Raw genomic sequence first — 23,439 nt, forward strand, 5'->3', positions numbered from 1 at the left:
TATATATATATATATATATAACTAAACGAACTTTATGGTTGTACGGCAGTGAAGCATCAGTGCCAACACTGATGTTGCTGTCATTGATGATGATGATGATGAACACGTACGACATCGCACGCAAAACCCTCAACACCAAATAGTAAAGAACCCAAGGAATGACCGAGAGATTTGGTGGACTTCGATAACTCTGGAGATGGAGAAGGCTTTTACCGGAAAAAGCTGCGCCCTATACCATTTGTGACGACCAGCTGGCTTTGAGAAAGCAACAGTTGGTGAAACGATGGGTGAAAAGGCGGTTCATTACCTCACTCACGAAAATGCCAACTTGAACGAAGAACAGTTTGGCTGGTCTCCTGTAACAGTCCCGGGGGACAGTTTACATGAAGGAATGGAATGTTGACCTTAATCACCCGTCGGAAAAAGTAAAATACGAAATATACGTACTGAAACGTGAGGTACCAGGGCTGGACGGTCTTCAGAGAAATAAGAGAGTCCCTGGTGACCCATCTGACAAAGCTCATTGATCTGATGTAGGGTGAAGACAGTGCCTCCAGAATGGGGCACACCGACAGTCATCCTCATTTTCAAAAAGGGTACTCGAACGCTGTGTAAAAACCACTGTAGTATCAGCCTGTCGCACCTAAGGTACTCTCCGGTCTTATCCTTCGAGTGTTGGCTAAATAAAGGGAGAGGCAGATCCGTGAAACCTAAGCTGTGTTGCGCCCTGAAGAAGGATGCATTGGTATCATTTTCACTCGGACAGATTTTGGAATAAGCGGCACTGCTTCCAGCAACCAAAGATGTTGGTCTTTTTTGACTTAAAAGCCTGACAGCCTTAATCTTGATCAGCAACTTACCAGAACCATGTCCAGCTGCTATGTTCAACTTAAGTTAAAAAAATACTTTTCAGTGCTTCCACATGGCATATTCCTGTGATTCGTTAGATTTTTCGGGTTAATCTCACTCAACTGCATCAGAAACCTGTAGCCCTTTTCTGTCATGTCTATAGTTATTCTATATTATCTTGTGTGACTCCAGCAGTTTGTTCTGATTTGATACGAGCGGATTACGAGTTAAATCACAAGTAGTGACCTTTTACGTGAGCTGACACAAAGGTTGGTTGTTCACCTCTTCCTGACTCCAATAATACGGGTCTTCCTCATATTATTTAATATAACTGTTGCGTCAGTCATGAAACCCCACGTCAGTCTAACCGCACACACTTGATTGGAAAAGGCAAACATGTTTTTCTTCGATCCATAGGCCAGCCAGGTTCTCTGCTATGCAGCCGTTGATGCACAAAGATACCTTCTTGGTGATATGGCTGGTCGTTTGTACATGGTCCATTTACTGGCAGAAGACCATACTCCCTCAGGCAATGGTCTTTTGGGATCCACCAGTAGTGCTGCTGTTCCGAGCGCCAGAATTGGGTCTATTCGGATCGAACTTCTGGGTGAGTTGAGAATACTTTTTTTTTCGTTGGTATTTACAGGCAACAGTTTCATTACTACTATGTATTAGAGATATACTAGGGACAGCAACATGTTCTCTCAGAGTAGACATCCCCACCATCGGTTTGTTACTCAAGAAAATTTGGTACCATTGAGCAGCTATGAAGCTGGTGAAGGTTACAGTTAGGTAACAATTTTTCCGTTGGGGCATTCAGTGTGTGAGTCAAGATTGCTGTGGGGATGTTGGGGATGTTGAAAACAGAAATAGGTTGGAGTTCCACAAATGACTGGGGCGAGATGGCTCAGTGGTTAGGGCGCGAATTTACTGACCGGAAGGACCGTAGTTTGAACCCGCCCTCTGCCTTTCGACTTCCCTTGTCCAGGCTCGGACAACCTGGCAGTATCATAGCCCTCGTGTTTCCTTCTGGTGACATGACAGTTAGGCCCCGAAAGGGGCAGAGCAGTTCTGTTCCCTATTAGTTGATTGATTTTAAAACAGTTATACCGCTTCTCGGATTGTTTCTCTACACAATCCTCGTTGTGGCTTTTCAGACTCACGTATCATGAGTGCGCGAAATTCAGGATAGACAACAGTGTTTCTTCCTTACGGGTTCTTCGTCGTTCATCCATTCATAATGGATCAAAAACTATCGTCCCACTCACTGAAGTACTCTCTTCCATTTTTATCCTGTCTGCTTATTAGTGTCAACTCTGTAGTATGTTGCGGCGGACGGTCTCAACTCTAGAATTCCGAACCGTACAATGGAATGAGGTTTTTTGTGTTGAACCTTGTGATTACACGGGGGAATTGTAAAGTCGGTTTACGTCGTGTGTTTGCTTTTACAATTTTACCTCCATCTGGTTATTTTATCCCGTGTTCCACTTCTTTCACGTTGCTTCACAGGTGAGACAGCAACTCCCGAATCGATAGCATACGTTGATAATGGGGTGGTGTTTATTGGCTGCACTCTGGGTGACTCTCAGCTGATTCGGCTTAACCCGGATCCGGATCCGGAGCGTAACAGTTACATTACGGTATTGGAGAACTACACCAACATTGGGCCCATAGTGGATATGGTGCTACTGGAGAGCAAGGGACAAAACCAGCTGATCACATGTTCGGGTGCGTATAAGGAAGGAACCCTACGGATCATTCGCAACGGGATCGGAATCCATGAACACGCAACCATCGATCAAGACCTTATCAAAGGTATGTTGCTTCTTTATATCTGCTGAGGCAGAGGCTGAGGGATTATGCCATAGNCCAGGACAACTCTCATCCGAGCACTCTTTCCGCTATTGTCATGATCATCACTATCATCTTTAGTTAGAATGCATTGACCAAGATTGCGACAGGTTTTGGAGGGGAAAGCTATACATGGAAGGCGGTAGCTCAGAGCACGAAAGTTAGGTCCAGTAATTGCGCCATATAGGTGTCGGGTTCATTGCATTATTGGCGCAAGAAGTGGGAAGGGACGATAGCTTCGATTGGACGCGATACCGAGACCTGCGGATTAGTGCTTCTGGCCGCTTGTGTAAGCTGCCCGTGGTTCCCCCCACCCGGAACCTAGCCTTCCATTCATGAACTCACCTCCATTAAATCATTCTCATACCTCTCGCGGGCTGTTGGCTATTTTTAGGCTATTGGCCTGGCAGTGCGTAATTTGGAGACAGGCCCGTAGCGCTGTTAACCGGATCCTTGCATGGTCTATCCAATGGAACATCCGTTATTCTCTGCGGGACAGACCACAATGCTGGATACAAGTTTCCTACTTGCATATGTACAACTTATGAATGTGGAACTTTGAGAGTTTTTTTTACGTCTTCATCATTCAACAACGAGGCGGGACTGGCAGCCTATTCAAAGTCTTTTGGTGGATTCGTTTCTGTCATGGTCTGGTGCTGTATATTTGGATCCTCGGTACACCCGATAGTGAAGGTGAAACGGATGTCCAGTGCATTTCTAATAGCTACGCGACACTACGCAAAACTCTAACCAAACTGCGAACATTATAAGCGAGGGATTCAGTTAGGACTCAGTCGGGTCTTAATTTGCAAGCGATCGTATTCACCACTTGTGACCAAATCCCTTCGTGAACAAGCGATCGTATTCACCACTTGTGACCAAGTCCCTTCGTGAGTCGTGGTAAATGCCAACTAATACGCCAGTCAACCACAAAGAGGTCGGTCGGCCCAACAGCAAAGGGCGACACGTATGAGGCTCTCGACTTTTAAGTGTACGGTTTTTTAAGTGCTCGGCTTCGTTTTCCGAATTTCTCCCATCAAGTAGAGCTTTCCGTACCATCTCTCATTGCTCCTCAAGGGGACGCCCCTCTGATTTTCAATTACCATCTACTCACTGAACGCTTTTGCGTACAGTTAACGGAAAATGATGGTACTATGCGTAGCTGACTCAGTTCGCGGTTTTTACGATGTGAGAACATTTTGTCATTCGGAATATTGGTAAGGGGACGGCGAGATCGCTCAGTCGTAGCATCGGAATAGCTCGGAGTACAGCTTTGAGCTCCTGGCGGAGGGGTTCATGATCCGAACCCACCTGTGACTTTCCTAGTGCCGCTTTATGGGTATGGGTAATGTAGTCGTATCTGCCTCATGCTTTCTTTGAGTTGCATCACAACTGTGAAGTTGCAGGGCGTTCAGCAATTCGCCTTAGAAACACCCTTGTAATACTTTTAATTTGTTTCCTCGCAAACCGTCTTCAGCTACCTTTTATTCTGCTAGATACCAGCGAACCAAGGTCGATCATTATAGTTGCACGACCATAGTACTTGACCTATTTTCAATGCGCGCCCCCCATTCGTCCCACCGTACACCTTGTCGCACGTTGTAGAACAAGACCGAAGGTTTTTATTTCACCGGTTTCACACCACTAACTTGAGACGCAGCGTCTTGAGGGGGGGGGGGGGGGCAGATGGATCAAGCGCGAACTTACTGACCGGAAGGTCCGTGGTTCGAACCCGACCTCTGTCTCTCGACTTCCCCTGTCTAGGCTTGGACAACCTGGTAGCCCTCGTGCTTCCTTCTGGTGGCTTGGTAGCTAGGCACCGAAAGGATGCTACAGCTGAACGATTATCACTTATTATATCCTGAGCTAAGGTGAGGAGAATAATTATTTTTCCAGCCACATCGTTAGCATTCGTACTCTTCAGAAAACGGTGACCATTTCCACCATCAAGGGGTGCTCAGTCAGATAGCTGCAGCTGCATTCAGATAAACCTATTTTTGTGTCTCTATTTGACCACAACAGTCAAATCTCATTCCTCGTGAAGGAGCAATCGTATCTCCTCAATAGGGTCTATTGTCGATTCCAAAGTTACATTCCAACCTTTCTAAGGGTATTACAGTGGCTTCTGGCATTTGTTAGGTAGATAATCGGAGGATCACTTTTCAACGCACCTTACGGTGCATCACGAGGTTTAGTGTACACTTAGTTCAGCGAACGAATAAGTGGCTTGCGTCCCTTTAAATTGGATTTCAATTCGAACTACATAGTACAACTTTTGTTCAGGTCGGAAACTTCCTGTCAATTTCACGGATTGGTGTTTATTGGATCGACGCAATGGCCGATAAATGTGCCTGGATTTGGAGTTTTGACCGGTGGCGACTGCATTGTTGTTGTTGTTGTTCTTTTTACGTTACACGTCACACTATGCAACAGTGTGCCTACTTTTCTCTTCCAGGGGCATGGTGTTTCCCCCTTGAATCCGACCGCTACGATGATTCCATTGTAGTTTCAATGGTTGGCCAAACTCAGTGAGTCTTTCTTAGGCTGTATGGGATCCCTCCGAATCCTTTAGACTGCAGTTTGTTTAATTGCGTGGTAGCTTTTTGCTAACGCCTGGCTTCACTTTTCGTACACCCTTCCCCTCGAATTTCCTATATGAATGATGGTCGTATTGGCTCCGTAACAGGTTAGGTATTCTTGACAACTTCCCGATTACCTATTTCAGAAAAGTGATTAGTTTGGCAAAACACCTGGAACCTTCGGCTCTTAATCTGGCCTCTAAGTCGACGTGAGTGAGCCCGCTCATGGGATCTATCTTGGAGAGTAGCCGAGCCAAATAATGTCTAATGGAGTTGGAAATCCTTTTGAAGATTTGCACTCATTAACGTTCAGTCCAGACAGGTATCAAACCCTGTTATATCTGCTGATTCGTCGATCTGTGGTGTCTGCTGCTGACCCGCTCCAGTGCCTAGTGTCGGAGAGAAAAGACTCACAGAAGCGAACACAACAGCTGTATTCCGAACAAGCGAGTGAGTGAGAGAGCAAAAGTTACAACGGCCCCACGCTATTTAAAGGGGACTTTCTGACATTGATCCAGGCTGTCTGATAGGCGTTAGTGATCACCCATCAACATCTATTGTGCCTCTGTGAAAAGCCTGAACGTTGATCACATTCGGTCGTGCTTCTGTGGCCGCAAATTGAATTGATTGAATGATTGATTGGCCTGGTTGCTTGCCGGCTTTCCAGTTGAGTTTTTGGTGGAGCAGTCGGTTCCGGGCGTTCTGAAGTTGCTTTCAGGAATCTGACCTTCCTGATACCTCCCCCTTTTGACTGTTCAACGTAAGGTTTTCGACGCGGATCAAGTTGTAGGAGTTCCACCCCTTTTCTGATGCGATCAGTACGGCGTCTTGGTTGCAGCAATGGATCTGTATTGAGCGGTACATACGAGGCAGTGGCTATAGGTCCTGGTCTTGGGAGATTAAAGGATTCAAGCAGTAAGTTGAGGTCTAGTAACTGTTCTTCCGCCCGTGGGATCTGGCACTCAGTCGACGTAATTGATTGACATGTCGTTTCCATATCAATGATCCCACCTGGACGCTGTAAATCACCTGACCGATTCTTTTGAGGACGACTCCAACAGTCCATCTTCGGTACCCGGGGCGATAGTCCCTGACAAGCACACGGTTGCCAGGCCGGAATGTTGGTTTTCCTCCTGTCGGTGATTGAAAACAAGTACGTGTTGGTAGGATAGCGTCATGGGTAAGCCTCAACCGTCTGTTCATCATAACCTCTGCTGGAGAGCGACCGTCCGGAGACTGTGGATTAGGGGTTGCTCTATAGTTCAGCAGGAACGTATCCAGCACTTCTGTCGTGGTCCCCTCCCCTTCTGCTTTTGTCAACGCACGTTTAAAGGTGTCAACGAACCGTTCAGCTTGACCGTTGGATTGGGGATGGAATGGTGGAGAAGTAACATGTGTGATGCCGTGTCTTCGAACGAATTCGCTAAACTGATGGGATGTAAACTGAGTACCATTGTCGGACACAATAGTTTCCGGGATACCAAATATTGAAAACAAATGTCGCAGTTTAGTGATGGTTGCCATCGTTGTTGTCTCCGACATAATAAAGACTTCAGGCCACTTACTGAATGCATCGACAACGATGAGGAAGCTTTGTCCGTTAATTGGTCCGGCAAAATCCACATGGATGCGCGACCATGGTTTTTCTGGCTGTGGCCAAGGCTGAGGTGACTGTCGGTTGGGTAACTTCTGGGCAGCTGCGCAACGGAAACAACTCCGACATAACTGCTCAATGTGCTCATCCATATCGGGCCAGTAGACATAGCTGCGAGCAAGAGTCTTCATTCGGCTTATCCCTGGATGTCCACTGTGGAACTGTGCTAGGATCCGTTGACGAAGTTCGGTGGGAATGACAATTCGGTCACCAAAGAGAAGACAGCCATTGACAACAGATAATGAACTCCGTCGCTGAAAAAGTTTCCGGAGTTCCCCTGGTGGACTGGTTGTTGGCCAGCTTGATTGGTGGTACTCCATTGCCTTTTGTAATATGCTGTCATTTTTGGTGGCATCTCGCACCGCGTCAAAAGTCACGGGTAGTTGGTTCATGGTCTCCAACACCACAGCACGGACTTCCGGTTCTGATTGGCTCCGTTTGCTTCGTGACCTCCGGGGTTGACTGCGTCTTTGGCTAGCTTTCCGCGTCCGGCACTGGCTTTCCTTGTGCCCACGTCGATTGCACACTGAACATTTGTGCTTTTTGTATGGACACAATCGCACAAAATGCCATTCGCCGCATTGCCAGCATGCTGAAGGAGGCATTGCTCCATTCGACTGTGTCACCACAGGAGGTTGCTTCGATGTCGTCTTGGCGATGTTGAAAGCAGGGTTGCATAAGGGCTTCTCCAACATGGCGCTGGCACTCATGAGTAATAGACTGCAGCGTTATCTCGGGAGTTTGTTCAATCTTGCTCAATAGTCTCCCCCTGATATCACTGTCTGAATTCGACTGAAGACCACATATGAAAATAAGGCACTTGAACTGGTCTTCTGTCATGGTAGATAACTTGAATTGTTCGCATTCAAGGTTGACTCTACCGGCATAAGTGATGTAATCCTCAGATTCCGTTTTCACCAGTTTCATACATTGGTAGTGAATATTAAACAAGGACGAATGCTCACCGAAAATCATTGAAAGTTGCTGCACGGTTTTGTCAAAACTGAGATCTCGCGTGTTCTTAGGCAGGATAAAGTTGGAATATCGTGTGTGTTCCGTTGTGCCAAGCTTTCTGAGCAATAAGCGTACTCTCCAGGCATCATCTTTGTGCTTCAGTTCGACTTGGAAAACATCTTCGTAACGTCTGAACCACGAATCGAAGGTTAGGCCGGCATCGGGGTCATAACCTAATTCAGTGATGCTGTTGGCAGTCGAGTTGACTGAATTTGTATCTGGAGCGGAATTTGGTGTTTGGATTTTAAGTTGCTGCGTCAATGTTTCCACCAAACGTAATTGTGCCGCTTCAAACTGGTTTTGTTGTTGCAGCAGGATTTCTTTCAACGCTTCAGCAGTTATTGTCATGATTCTGTGGGTTCGGGCGTCGCCAATCTGTTATATCTGCTGATTCGTCAATCTGTGGTATCTGCTGCTGACCCGCTCCAGTGCCTAGTGTCGGAGAGAAAAGACTCACAGAAGGGAACACAACAGCTGTATTCCGAACAAGCGAGTGAGTGCGAGTGCAAAAGTTACAACGGCCCCACGCTATTTAAAGGGGACTTTCTGACATTGATCCAGGCTGTCTGATAGGCGTTAGTGATCACCCATCAACATCTATTGTGCCTCTGTGAAAAGCCTGAACGCTGATCACATTCGGTCGTGCTTCTGTGGCCGCAAATTGAATTGATTGAATGATTGATTGGCCTGGTTGCTTGCCGGCTTTCCAGTTGAGTTTTTGGTGGAGCAGTCGGTTCCGGGCGTTCTGAACTTTCTTTCAGGAATCTGACCTTCCTGAGAAACCCCATTATTGTCGGTGTTGTAAACAACTATTTGGACAGTGACCAGTTTTAGTTTAATCTGATAGTTGCTTTCAGGAATCTGACCTTCCTGAGAAACCCCATTATTGTCGGTGTTGTAAACAACTATTTGGACAGTGACCAGTTTTAGTTGGGTTAGTCTGATGAATTTAGCAGGACTTTGACGCCTGTGCGCACGAAGTGGGAGGTTTCATTCTCAAGGGAGCTAGTAAGGTTTCCGGTCGTGTAACCTATGAGGAGGGTTCTGCTCCACATGAATTGCCGCGTATGAATAGGTGAACCCATTCAACCTGACAACGAAACGAGAAATCGATTCCTATTATGATTTTCCTGAAGTATTCATGGGGTATTCATGGCCATAAAGCGTCAAAGATGCTTTGAACTTGTTGTTCGGAGTTTTCTAGATGTAACTGGTTGTTAGATTGTGTATCCGCGACTAGCTATTTTCTTATCTATCGTGGTCTTGTTTGGTGACGAGACAATTCATTGCTTGTAAGCATTTTGGATCAGGCATCCAACAATTATCCATTGCCTAAAAATTAAGTTGACTTAGTGTTAAGATTTTCAGCAGCTTGCATGGGGCGGATACCTTCATGACAACCAGTTTGTTGGGCATAATTGAAGCGGCTTGTTAAGACAGGAAACTTTTCAAGCTCCAACAAAGCTTTTTTTTTAACCTTTTCCACCGATGCGGTCGATGGTTTTGGCGCAACTGTTGCTGCTTAGAAACCTGTTTTCTTTCCCTATTCGATACGGAATAGTGCCTCGGCGATATTTCAAATATCACTAGAGCTACCAGCAACTTTATTGTGTTTCCACCCCCGTCGCATGTGTTCCTCTTTCTTTGTCGTCTTCTGTGATGTAACTTCCTTAACTCGTCCCACTTCCTCGCCACAATTCGGAAGCGCGATGCTGCTATTCTTCTAAAGAAAGTACACGGCGGTGAAAAATAATTTCTGACATCTGGAAAGCACTCGCACTTCGACGGGAGGATAAGTTACATTAAGGTGTGATTGACCGAACGCTCATTAGCCTCTCCATGGTAGTGCCTTTCGTTGTTGGATTACTGTACGCCGCCTCATCGCAGATACTGGCCACTGCCTATTGGTTGCTCATTAAATTTTCTGTTTGTTTTTTTTTGCGCTTGCGCATTTGATGTCTGGATAGCCCATTCACCATGTCGGTTGTTCGCAGCCAGGAGAAGAAACTTAGCCCAATGATTTCATTTTGCATATGCATACGGTGACCTGTTGAGTTTATCGCATTTGCTTCATTGCTGTTGTCTTTAACCTGCATCGCAGGCTGACTAAAACCTGATGAATGTTCCGTTTACGATAATGCTCAAGTGAAACTCCAATTGTATGTCGCCTCAATTCTTTACTTGGTCATCTTCTTCGACAGATTGTTACGACTAACCGATGATGATATAACTGCATTACATCTTGATGGATTCAAAACTGATGAACAGACAGTCTACTGTGCGACATTGTCACCCATGGATGCATCCACTTCAGATAACCCGGAATCGTCATCACGATCATATTCCGTGTTCCAACATTCCCTTCTCATGCAAGCTACGACTTCAGGGATCCGGTTGATTGGTATACACCATCTAAATGGATCAGGTTGCCTGGCTGAATGGCGTTCGCCCAGTGGTCGTGGCATTTCATGTTTGAGCTCGCACGGCGCACTGATTGTGGTTGCCAGTGGACCGGAACTCTATGTCCTTCGTGTCGTTGGCCCGGCAAACCAACCATCGTTTGAGCAAGCCGCGTAAGTGATGATTAGCGATCGAGCAAGGTACGATCCTGCTGGATCAGGTTTTTGTACATTTTTGTCATTTAACGGTTTGGATGTTTCGACAACTCCATGGTGATGCTGTAGTTTATGGCTGGAAGCTGATATTGCAGATTCTGATTGTCCCGGTTGTAGGCTGGTACTGGGCTCCATCTCGTTGCCTGACAGTTTCCATATATACGTTGGTTAAATAACTATGTGAGGAATCGGTCACATAATGACGCTCTGAGTAGCCAGAATATCGACCAGCAGGTTTAGCCGGGAGCTTCGTATCACATCATGAAGGGTAGTAATAACTGGTTGTTGGTTTGTTCACTGAGCTGGGCAATTTGATTGCAAACGTTTCATCACCAATCGAATTGACATAAGCAGTGATTTGTTAGGGAGCATAGTGGAGCGTAGCGATGGGTTGGTGGTTCCTAGCAGTAACTTGCTAGGAACTCGGTGAGAAGCCGGTTCCTCCGGTACGAATTTTCAAATCCGGTATAAAGTCTGCTTTTGGCGTACCTCTTTTGAGAATTTCACAGGGTTACTTCATTCGACTAACTTTGGTTGTATCCGGATACCATATTTACCCACGGTTGTGTTAGGTCCAGCTTCACTTGATTTTGCTTTTTTTGTTTTCATCTCTGCTGCAACAGCCACCGTACAATGTCCAACGAAGTCGCCTGTATCGACCTCACACCGTTTGATCATAAGCGTGCAGCCTATGCTGCTAGTCAGACGTCGACCATTGATGAGCCTGTCGATTACACCGTACCCCAGTTAGTTGCTGTTGGCCTTTGGTTAGGCTACGGACTAGCATTGCTCCGGCTTCCCAACTTGGAATTGGTGCACGAAGAGCGTTTCCCGGAACTACTGCGTCNTCCAAGATCTGTGCTGCTTGCTCAGCTGGAAGATATGGCTTACTTGTTTGCAGCTATGGGCGACGGAACTCTCTATTTTTATACAGTCTGTCCTTCTGCTGGTAAGTTCTATGCATCTGTTATCTCATCTAAGGTTGCCTGTATCCATGACCGCTAGCCGTGTGAATTTCTATGAACCGTTTCTCTGGAATCACTTGGGCGAACTGTATGTGATTGGCCCAGATTTGCCTTTCCCAGTAATCCTCCAAGAGACATCAACATAGGAAAAGAGGAATCCGGACCTTTCTGGAGGTCATCACTTAATCCTAGCCGATGGGAAACGCTGTTATAGACTCCCTAGAGGAGTGTCTCTTTGGAGGGGACCTACAGTAGGAACTAATTTCCACTAATCCTGTATATAACATAAAAGAGCTGCTTTTCAGTAGACTAATAGTGAGTAGTCATAAGACGGCGATTTAGTGGCACGGTTTTATGAGGCTTATCCACCATAGTCTAATGATTTACATATGAGCTCCCATTGACGTCGGAGTCTTACGTTTCTTCCACCCCTGTCTTCGCCCGAGCAATGTGATAGCATAGCAGCGCGCGAAAATAGAGCCAACTATTGGTGAGGTCTGGTACTCCCTGAGGAAGACTGACTTAACTGATGAATCCGCGGGTAAAGTTTTGCGTTAATTTCAAGTCTTACGTAATTCTTATAGTATCCACGTCGGCCATTAGTGGTTTGTTTTTCAACCTCCCACAGATGGGATTGTTCTGCGTGACGCAAAGCGGGTCAATGCTGGTACCGGTCCTTCAATGTTCCTCAAGCAATGGCGTTCTCAGTGCAAGGTCAATGTGTTTGTGTGCTCCAACCATCCCTGTGTGATTTACTCCATCAAAAACAAGCTAATTTTTGCCAATTTGAACATGAAGGAGGTGAATTTCATGGCCCCGTTGAATGGCGCTTTCTACCGCGACTGGTAAGCCCCTTTTCTCCGTAGGTTAACTCGAATAATCAACTTTTTTCTGTAAGGTCGGGGTCTCGAAAATGTAGCTAAGGCTTTTTGGTCACGAAGAGATGACCTTATCGTGGTTTTGTGCGTTTACGTGATCGATTGAGCTGTACTGGGGGGCGTCCGTGCGACACTTGGAGGACACGGGCGAGATCGACCAAGTGGTTAGAGCACGAATTTACTGACCGGAAGGTCCGTGGTTCGAACCCAGCCTCTGCATCTCGACTCCCCCTGTCTAGGCTTGGGCAACCTGACAGTATCCCAGCCCTCGTGCCTCCTTCGTGCGGCATGGCAGCTAGGCTCCGAAGGGGTGTTACAGCTGAACGATTATTATTGATTTTTACTGGGAGGATCTATCATATCAGGTTGGTCAATAGTTATAGATTTGACCAATGGTGTGATCTGGTCCTCCAGGTTGAGGTTCACAATGTGTGTGGCGAATTCTTCTTTAAAAAATATAATTTACTGGTATTTCCCACCAAACACCGCTGACTTATATTCAAGCTTTTGAGTCAGGGGCTTTGGATGATCACCTTAACCGTCCTGTCAGCAGACGCCGATAGCCTCAGCATGCCAGAATCAATTTTCAAACCTCGGCACCAGGTTTAGCTGACTGCTTTCAGTGTTTTCACTGAAACGAGCGGGGCCACAGGCTTCTCTCAGTCACATACAGGACTCGCTTCACTCGGAGAAATGTCACCTCATTGTGGTGGTCGGGATTGAGTACTGCAATGATTCCACCGGCTATAATGACTTGAACTCTGTTCCACCAGGTACTGCCATGCCCTAAAGTCAAAGGGAAGCAGCTAGTGAAGAGCAACGAATCCACCTACCCCCCTCCCCCGTACCACGAATGGCCGCAATACGATCGGTTTGGACGTAAAGTTGTACTGTCCTCTGCGCCGGCAGTATGATGACTGTCAGATGTTTGTTGCAGACGACTAGAATGTTCATATTTATGGAACCAGTGTTTGCATATAGGCTAACTAGAGGATATTCTAAGATTTACCGAAACAGGTCTAGCCCGCCCATATACTCGAGAACTAGACAGGTGGACTTGTCTTCAAAACCGGGTTATGCATGTTGGCACAGGATTGTCTTAAAGAAAACTGCCTACCTAAGATGGCCTTTCGTCTGAAGCTTGAAACCCGTTTTCTGAGGATGATTTTTGTCTTCATTTCCAAGCTAACATGCCGTCTCCTAAGTATGTTCTTTTCTGTCTGCTCACGTTTAATCAATAATGCCTCTCATCCTCTCCATTCAGACCTCTTATCTGCGAAGGGGGCGAGACAGCCCAGGGGTTAGAGCGCGAATTTACTGATCGGAAGGTCCGTGGTTGGAATCGGAACCCCGCCACTCGACTTCCTCTGTCTAGGCTTGGGCAACCTGGCAGTATCCCAGCCCTCGTGCTTCCTTCGGGTGGCATGGCAGCTAGGCACCGAAAGGGTGCTACAGCTGAACGCTATGCTATATATATATGCTTATCTGCGAATGGCTTCAAACCTATCCGTATCCTCTTTTACAAAAACTGAATTTTTTGGTTAGCTACCGGTTTGACACTGTGAGACCATTTCCAGGCAAGATTTTCTAATTAATTACCTCGCAATTCGCTATCGTTAGCCACTTTTGTCACGAGGATACGCTGATATCCAGCGATATTCATTCGATCGTTCAGCTATATGCCTTTGGCGGTTGTGTCAACGTGATTCTCTGACTTGGCTCTTTGCGATTTATGTTTTTCTTTATTGATCCAGTTCGTTCGGGCATTGAATTGATGCTTGAGTCTAATAAAGTCGCTTATGTGGACGGTATCAAGGTGAACATTTCAGTAAGAAATAGGAGTGCTGTCCTTTCTGACTTGTGGCGATCCTAATGGCTTCCTCTTCGATCGATTGACACTATATTGGTTTCAGACGGGGTTTGAGATTGCTTCATGAGGAGATGGGAGCAACATACTCACAGCCTGCCACTGTTTCTGATTTGAATGCTTGTTCAGCTGCTCGTTTCCCTCCACCCTAACCAACTTCGATCCACGATAGCCAACAAGCATTTTCCACTATGGTCCATCTCATAATAGTCTACGTTCACTACTGGATAAATTCATCAAAAATATATAGAACACTATGTACTTCGAAAGGTCATTGTGTGCTTAGCTTTTAGATCATCTAGGCTGTATGTAGCTTATTGGTTATGATGTTGATACCCAGCTCAATCTGTAAATCACTCAATTGTGTGAATGTTTCCCTTCTACTTTTCCTCACACAGTATTGCGCTGGTAACACCAACAGCTCTAGTTATTGGATCTGTAGATGAAATACAGAAGCTCCATGTCCGAACTGTACCTCTTGAGGAGACGCCAAAACGTTTGGCGTTGCAAGACGAAACTGGAAGTCTTGGTGTTATCACATACCGTCAAGAGGTTTTCCAGGAAGGCTCTGGGTTCAAACCTGTCCGCTCCTCCATCTCCTTGTCACAAAAGGTTCCCAAGTCCACCAGCCGACTCCCAAAGACCGCACCCTGTAAGCACTTCCTATGTTGCCCCCTCACTTGAGGAATGATTCGCATTTACTGAGTCGCTTTGATGCATCTTATGAATTAAGCATTCTCCTAAATAAGCTCTTTTCCAATGCAGCCTCCGTGTCCGCGACTGAACGCAAATTCCGAGAGGTTGAGGTTTCATCGCTGCTCATATTCAACAAATCCACGATGGAATTGATGTTCGCACACAGCTTCTACTTCAGTCAAACTTTAGTTGAAGTCGCCGTCAGTATTGCTTCAATTGAGCCCACCGATGGATCAAAGAACATGCTGTACGCCGTGGGAACTGCTTTTCTGGTCGAGGAGGAAGTCGAACCTTCCAAAGGTCGCATCCATCTGTTCCACTGGGACCCGGAAACGGCAAGATTGGAAACAGTTCTGGTCCACGACGTGAATGGAGCCGTTTACCGGTTGCTCGATTTTAATGGCCGACTTTTAGCTGCTATCAACAGTTCGGTAGGTTGTTCGGTAATTCCCACTGTTGCGTTAGGCCTTGAGGTTGGAAGGACAGATATAGAAGATAGTTTCCCCACTCTTCATTGTGTTTTACTGTGAAATAGCGATAATTGACTTTGTCAAACTAGTGTGGTCTCACACTTCCTTTGACCAATCCTAGTGGAGCGGTTATCATTTAGTGCACTTTTCTCTTCGGGTAGTGCGGATATTTTGGTTGTGGTGGAGAAGCTTCGAATTTCACCTCGAGAAGTCAAGTTGGTCATACTAGAAAGCTAAAAAAGTGCTGACTAACTTTCGGTTGCCTGTTGGATGCTATCAGCACTAATCGCTTTACGTACTCGGCACTAGGTCATTTGATCTCGCCATGCTATAGGGGTAAGGGGGCTGACTTCCTAATTGGAAGTCAGTCTGACATCCACACCTGTCCGATTGATGTCCGACATTTTCGGTTTAAGAATCCGAATCAGGATTCGTGAAGTGTACGCTGGTGAAGCTTTCAAATGTGCAATGCACCCTGGGGATACGATCAACAATTGCAGCCTAAAATCTTACTACTGAATAAATACGAGTAACACGTCCGAAATGAAATTAACTGTGCTCCTCGAGAAATCGTCATTTGAGAAACCTGCTTTTTTGTATGAAAGCAATGCATGCCCACTGTATGCGTATACGGGTCCACATTATGCCTTAGCGTTGATTCCTCGTTCCCACTGGTGTTAGAGAGGGCTCTTCTTTTACCGTTTTTGGCCATCTTTGCTATTAATATGGTGCAACATAAAACACGAAGTGCCTTACTTTTTTTTTGTCTCCGGTGAGAAAGTCAGGATTCCTTATAAACTTTTATGAAGCATCCACTGGAAAAAATGACGTTGTTGGATCCTGGCTTTGGAAATATCAAAGCTTACCGCAGCATACTACATTTGGCATAAAGTACTTGTTTTTTTCTGAATACGCTTAACCTTCCTTCTGTTGTGTCTTACTTTGATTAACTTTTCTTTGATTCTAACGTCTCTTTGAAGCCATTGATAGTTAGACATCTCTTCTTTTAGTTCTCACAAGTGCATAGTTTACGATAGGATTTTCTTGCGTTTTAGGTCAGACTTTTTGACATCAAAGAGGATTCTCTACGTTTGGCATGCAGTTTCAACGAGAATATTATTGCTCTATTCCTCCGCCGCAAGGGTGACTTTGTATTGGTTGGGGACCTCATGCGCTCCTTGACTTTGCTCCTCTACCGACCAAATGTGAACAATTTCGAAGCAGTAAGTCTCTTCACGCTGTATTCTGCTAATCTTGTCAGATGACAACCTACCCGCGTGATTGCTGACCACGCGTACAATAAACCACAAGTAAGAGGTATTGGCAGGTAGCGATGAAACGCAATCGGTATTTTTGTAGTCATTTCTTTGTAACAGGGCGTAGTTTTCATCCCAAACTCAGGGGCGCTTCGATAAATTGTCCTTTACCCAAGCGTTGCTTTGGCTTTGCGCTTTATCTATTCATAGCCTTTGTGCAATACCTTGAAGTGGAACATCTGCAACATGCGTGATACAACAGTATTCTAGGAGGGGGTGAATCTGAGACCAGAAGAGAATAAGGAGTTGCGGGGAGTGAAGGGCATGTAGACGCCTTGTTAGACACACTCCCGGTGATCAGTGTGACCGAAGTGATCAAGAGAGATTGTCGCAAAAGGTCAAATCCAGCACGATGAAGTAGGCATAACGCGAATATAGCTTGAGATGTCCGATGGAGGTGCGGGCGGAGTTGGACTCGTTGATATCGCAGTGGTGCTAAAACCCTAGTCGCCAACGTTAGACAGGCACTAGTAGTTTGTATCTGGTCACTGAGAATGCGTAGAAAAGCATATCACTGGGAGATAGGATGTGGATGCTGCAAAAAAAACGCAAGAACTGGGATAGAAAAAACCACAAGTCTGAAGTATCCCCGGCTGGATGCTGTGAGCCATGAAACCGACCCCGTTGATGTTCATCCAAACTGATTGGATGTGCAAGAAGCCTGCAGCCCAAGTGATCATCCTAGGATGTAGGCCGTACGTTGGTTGCTTGGTCGATTGAATACATGACCTACAAAAAGTTACTTCCACGCCAATACAAGAGCAACACAGTAATAGTGAGGATACACCAAGATCCGAAGTTCCGTTTTCTGTCACTCAATTCTTAATGTTTACAAGAAAAGGGTGACGAAATACTTTGGAAACCGTACACAGCTTGTGCTTGATGATGAGCATCACACTAACTCTATTTTACAGTTCTATAGACTGTTTCGAGTGCGCACAACGTTTGTTTTCCCTTCGAGGACAGTGGAACCGTTAGTATGGATTTGTTTCTTCCAGTTATGATTTACTGACAGCATTTTGGTAAAAGAAGCCGGGGATTAAGTGAAACGGGACTTTTGCTCCATGGCGATCCCGTAAACTTGGGTCCAGTTACCGTGGAAACGCATAGTGTGTTGTATCGTGGATGGCCGTCTATTGGTTACGCCTGCACCGATCCTGCCAGACTACGCGATAAGGAGAATACAGAGAAATCGGAAAAAACATACGGAGCTTATGAGCAAATGTATGGGATGACTAAATGGCCAAATATGGTCGTTCACTTGTTCGTTCTGCACAGCCAATGGCGGTATTCCGGTCGTGAACACTTTCGGGCCCACTCCGCTGGTCGTATGTTGCTAAGCCGTGTTTGGTGAGCTCCGCCAACGCACCTGCTTTCCGAACGTGTCGTAACGATAATGACGCTGGAAATGCGTCGCTATCTGCACATGTACTTTTTCCATGTCTGGGCGCGTCCTGACAATATGAATAGGACTGACGTTGATAAGTCAAGCGCAACAGGTTCGCCGGATAGCGCAACAAAGGTTAAAGTATAGGGAACTGAGACCTGACGTGGGAACTGTAAGTCAGGGTAACAAACTGGCACTGACCGGTTAAGCTGCAAGACAAGCCGTCACCCCCATCCCTTGATATTGAAACCGAGCGCCAACATGAGCGAAGAATTTGTCTTGTTTTATGTTTTATTTTGTGTTCTTTAATACCCATGCTCGTGTACTTACTTGAGCAGGTGAAACCTCCCTGTTTACTTATCGTACAGGTGTTTCGGTCTCCCTCAAGAATCTCCAAAGAAAAACTAGCATCTTACCAAGGATCACGGAGATAGCCTGACAAGGCTGTTGGTTCATAATGTTCCAAATACCTCACTTCGATCAGCTGAACGTCCATCATCGAAGACGCGCTCCAACTACTTTGACTAGAAATCTCAGAGTCCGACAGGAAAAGCAAAATAGACAAACGAGTAGTTCACAACCAGAGTGACATTCGTGGTCCTTTCCCTAATTGAGGCGTCATTCCATTAGATGGATACTTCCTGTGAATGTTTAACGCTGGCGTTTTCGAGATATCCCCAACTGATCCATCTTGAACTTTCTCTTGTTTTCCAGTGAAACAGAAACAAGCTTGTGTGTCAGATGACCGAAATTTCCATACGTCCTGTACTGCCAGATGATCAACCAACGTCTTAGATAAAGTCATCCGCTAGTGACTTAGGCAACAGATGTGCGCTTAGTCCACATCTGCACGGTATCAACGCACCTTTTATCACACGTCTACCATCAAAACCAGACAGAAAGTTAGTGAACATTAAAAAACCATCTTACTATAATAAGTGCCTATTCGGTCTGCTGTCGGACGGGTTGAACCAGCCATAAATCCGGGGTTCTCGTTCTCCCTGAAATACTGAAATCCCTCCTTGGGGCGATTTTTACCGAAAGCAGTACATCTAATTACCTTAATAGCACTTGTCGACCTGAAGTATTCGAATCTGTTTGTTCCAGTGGAAGCAGTTTTTCAGAGGAAGGGCATGAAGCAGTTGGTTAAAACAAACCCGTCCATAAAGTTTGGATGACACTCACCACCGGGCCTTGGGCTTGCGTTCAATGGGACAATGTTTTGGCGCATTACTTTCGCGCAATTACAGCAACGGTCGGGAAAATTGGGCGCAAATCATTCGAAACACGCTACTTAGATTCTGCCAGGAAGCCTACATGCATTGCTTTGAAACATCAACCCCTTTAAACGTCTTGGTATGCAACCGTTCGGCAATGTGTACACAAAGTGGATTTCCTTTGGATTGTACATGGTCGCACCACTAGTTGTTTTGCGCCAATACTAGATGGTGTTGGAATTCGCCACCCGTTATTTTCCCTTTCCAGATTGGGCGTCATCGTAATCCACGTTGGACGACGTGTATAGAAATCTTGGATGATGAACATTTCCTGGCTGCAGAGGTTGAAAATAGCCTCTTTGTTGTCTCGCGTGACTCCCCAGAGAACACTCAAGAACCCACAGTTAGAGCCCTCCTAGCACCATCCACCGGGGAATCCTCGTGCGTCCTTCCTTCTTCGGTCGGTTTCAAAGCGAAGGCTACGGATAGCTCGGCTCAAAGCAGATCCGATGCTGTCGACTCCTCTTCGACTACCCAGTCTGTCGATGGAACTGGAGATCCGACTGCAACATCCACCCGAACCGCCTCTGGTACCAGTAGACAGCGACGCACAAGTGCCCCTCGTGGTACCAATACAGCACCATTAGGCAATTCGAATGCTGATTCCACTGGTGCAAATGTTTCAGGCGAAGTACAGCGATTGGCCGACTGTGCTTATATCCATACGGGCGATTTCATCAACGTTTTCGTTCGGGGTGAGTGCTCACTTTCCTTCCATGTTCACGTCGGTTTCCGGTCAGTAACAACGCTCTCGTCTTGATTAACCTAGCTTATTAGTGGTTTACGTTTATCGGGACTGATTTTTCGTACCCAGTTTTGATCAGTCAGCGATCAGATCGAAGCGAAACCAGATGAAAGGGTATCAACTATGTCGGGGATACGCTATCGCCGAACGATTTCGCCTATTTCCTTTTCAGAGAATTACTCTATTCGCTCCTCACTCCACTTGGATATTCGAGGTCTATGGTCTGCTTTATTTTTTTATTTTATTTTCAGGTAACTTGGTGATGCAAAACAACGAAGAACGTTGGCAAGCCATTGGCCATCCCAGTCATTTGTATGGCACTGTCAGTGGCAGCATCGGTCTGATTATCCAAGTGTCTCCGGTTCTATTCGCATTTCTCAAAGAGATCGAGTCCCGGTTAGCCAAATTGGTGAACCCAGTCGGAGGATTCGCGCATGATATGTGGCGAGCATTCAAGGCTGAACGTATTGTTCGGATGGCTCACAATTTCGTTGATGGTGATCTGATTGAGACGCTTTTGGATTTGAGCTCCGAGGATAAAGCGAAATTGGTTAAAGGTTTGAGAATCCCGGTTAGTTTTATTCCGGATTTTCGAAGTTAGCTTGAAGTGTTTAGCCCCATTCGACTGTGATCCTTCGAGGTCCAGGTAGCCTGTACGATGTCCCGTACGACCATATTCAACTCAGGGGGACCATTGTGATAATCTTTTTTTTGGGGGAACCCCCCTTTGCCACCAATGTGGTCGCCACAACAGAGGAAAGTTTCCAAACGTTGTAAAACATGTTCCTTGTTAGCTCTCATGGTGTCACAATTCATGGGTGTTGTGTTGTGTTGTGCTAGTTGAGTGATTTAGGAGCTTGATGCAATTTATTCTGTCATGTTGATAGTCTAGTTACTTGAATGGGAAAACCTCAAGGAAGAAAACAAAGGACACCAGATGAAGATCGGCTATATTGCAGATGAACCAATGGAAGAAAGAGCGCTGCGGCTCAGTTGACTACATGAGAGAGAAAGTGAAATCTCAGTGAAATATTACAAAGGGTAGAATTGTTCGTTAGGACCTGGCCGTCCTAACAATGGGTATGACGAAAATGCCTCTGACGGAAACAGTGGTTGATAAGTTCACTGATTTTCCTCTGTTACCCAGATACAAAAATTATGTTCGTCCTGATGACAGTAGTCGCGCTGCAGACGCAATGGCCTAATGTGTTGGTTGACCTGTTGAACAGTTCTACTTTCAATCTTGAAAACTAGTGATCTCATTGCTAACAACACAATGTGGGCGGGTTTATTTTATCATTATGTCATCTTCTGACGCATACGTTTCTAGGACAGAAAAGTGTACGAGAAGACTGGGCCAAGTTCAGTCAAGTTGGGATTTGCCGGTGAAGGGATTTGTGCTTGAATTGCTTGAGTGCTGAATGAGCTCCATTCTTTGTTAATGTTTTACTAATAAGCCAGACAACTGAATATTATCTTTAGTAATACGTGATTGGTTGTTTTTGGGCAGACCTCTAACGTGGATGTTCTGTTCTTCAGATCTTCTGCAATACCAGCCAGCACTTACATCATGTGAAGTATAGCCTATAAAGGAAAAATACTAGGATAAAGTTAGCCCGTCTTATTTTTGGGGTGGTCCTAGCACTAACATTCGAGTGGAGAACAAAAAAAGCAAGGGGTTAATTCGAATTCGTGTTGAGCAATCCAAACTAATCGGTATGCGGATGTCTGTTTTATTATCAGCTGTTCGAATGAACCATAGAAGCTAGACAATTGCGGTACAACAGTAGAAGCGATGTGCTTGAGTCTTGTACACAGCCCACATATCCAGTTACTCAGTTCCGTAATGATTGAAGCCGCTCCTCGAACATACGAACATGTTTGTGCCCAACATTCGTTTTATCAGCGGCTGCAAGCACAAGAAGGCGCAGTCAGCTCACACATGCTATCGAATAGTTGTATGAACGCACAGAGTGAAGATCTCCTGTGGTTCTGAATGGTTTGTTTTGGCCAGCGAAACTTCAAAAGGGAATAAACTTGCGATAGGCCGAAAGGGTTGTAAGGTGCGGAAAGGTTTGAACAACCCTGTTTTGGCCTAAAGAGCGTCCAATTCATTCATTCAGGCTTTATTTTACCAACCAATCTTCTAAATTAGTCGGACAGATGTCAGTGCACATACTAAGTGAATGCAACTTTGGTCAACTGGCAAACTGACTGTTCCATAGAGACCCGACATGCTCACAAGTACATTTCTTGGCTCCCATCTGTTTATGTTTCACAGCTTATGTAGCTTTAGAATTCAGCTCAACTCCTTCTCTCCCTCAGGTCAATATGGATGAGTTTGGAGTAGCCGGTTCCGCTTGTACTTCCGACCCGGAAACCCGTGAATGCACTGCTGCGGACTTGGTCAAGGTGGTTGAAGAGATGGCTCGTCTTCATTGACCGCTTACTGTTTTCCTGTCGGAAGCCACATTCTCCAACCAAGAAGTTAACTTATTCCATGGTTTTATTGATCCCCCTTGCATGGCATTTCGCAACCAGGCGTTCTACCAATCTTGGCAAACACCTAACTGGAACCTGGTGTTTGTGTGTACATCAACCCTACCTCAATCTGGCCGGTCCCAAAATTTTACTATCGTTTTCTTAAATGGCCAATTGAGTACAAATCACCCGACCCATTTATCGCTCTATTTCGTTTTCAGTTTGCTCCGAAAGACATTTTTGCCCAATGAATCATTTATTTTTCCCAGAATCCGAGGATCATGTAGGGCAGACTCCATCCCCTTGGATAAGGCACATTCTGACATTTTCACAACGTGCGAGGCCCAGTAAATTATGATTTGGTCCTTCTTGGAAACAACGGTAATAACTGTTGCTTATCTTAAAATATCACCACCTGAGTTCGATCTTAACTGAATTTTCATCAGTTGCCTGTAGATAGATCGGTCGCTCCGATATTCTGCAAGCGTTGAAGGTGGGTCCCCATAGGTAATAATCTCATGGCAAACCTTTGATTTCTCCGTCTTATAATCATCATCATTGTCAGCTGTAATAACCGCGTACTTGTCGTACAGTGGTTGGAGCTGCCACAGTTTCGTTCACCTATGATTCGGGGAGGTGGGGTAGGTAGCTGCGCATTGGGGCGGGAGCTGATAAATTAGTGCGTGAATACAGCACCGTAGGTGGACGGTCAAGTGGATGGAAAGCGAATGCCTAAAGAACGACAAATGGGATGAGGTGCTAATGCAAGAAGCAAACAAATCGTCTGGTGTTAGC

General features: G+C 45.7%; 1 protein-coding gene across 1 annotated transcript in view; it reads left to right on the top strand.

Annotated features, from left to right (window-relative positions):
- Positions 1–22,906, top strand: part of T265_01934 (hypothetical protein) — a gene marked incomplete at both ends in the record, with an annotated part of 33,358 nt that extends 10,452 nt beyond the window's left edge. The window contains 12 exons of the mRNA XM_009166072.1: positions 1,267–1,456; positions 2,359–2,664; positions 5,156–5,228; positions 10,149–10,520; positions 11,186–11,511; positions 12,156–12,372; positions 14,671–14,924; positions 15,038–15,399; positions 16,494–16,661; positions 19,627–20,113; positions 20,415–20,734; positions 22,489–22,906. Of these exons, the coding sequence (XP_009164336.1) occupies positions 1,267–1,456; positions 2,359–2,664; positions 5,156–5,228; positions 10,149–10,520; positions 11,186–11,511; positions 12,156–12,372; positions 14,671–14,924; positions 15,038–15,399; positions 16,494–16,661; positions 19,627–20,113; positions 20,415–20,734; positions 22,489–22,605 (3,192 nt within the window). The remainder of the gene's footprint in view (positions 1–1,266; positions 1,457–2,358; positions 2,665–5,155; positions 5,229–10,148; positions 10,521–11,185; positions 11,512–12,155; positions 12,373–14,670; positions 14,925–15,037; positions 15,400–16,493; positions 16,662–19,626; positions 20,114–20,414; positions 20,735–22,488) is intronic.
- Positions 22,907–23,439: the final 533 nt, after the last annotated feature.

Source organism: Opisthorchis viverrini (assembly GCF_000715545.1).
Source record: "Opisthorchis viverrini unplaced genomic scaffold opera_v5_22, whole genome shotgun sequence".
Classification (NCBI taxonomy): Eukaryota; Metazoa; Platyhelminthes; class Trematoda; order Opisthorchiida; family Opisthorchiidae; genus Opisthorchis; species Opisthorchis viverrini.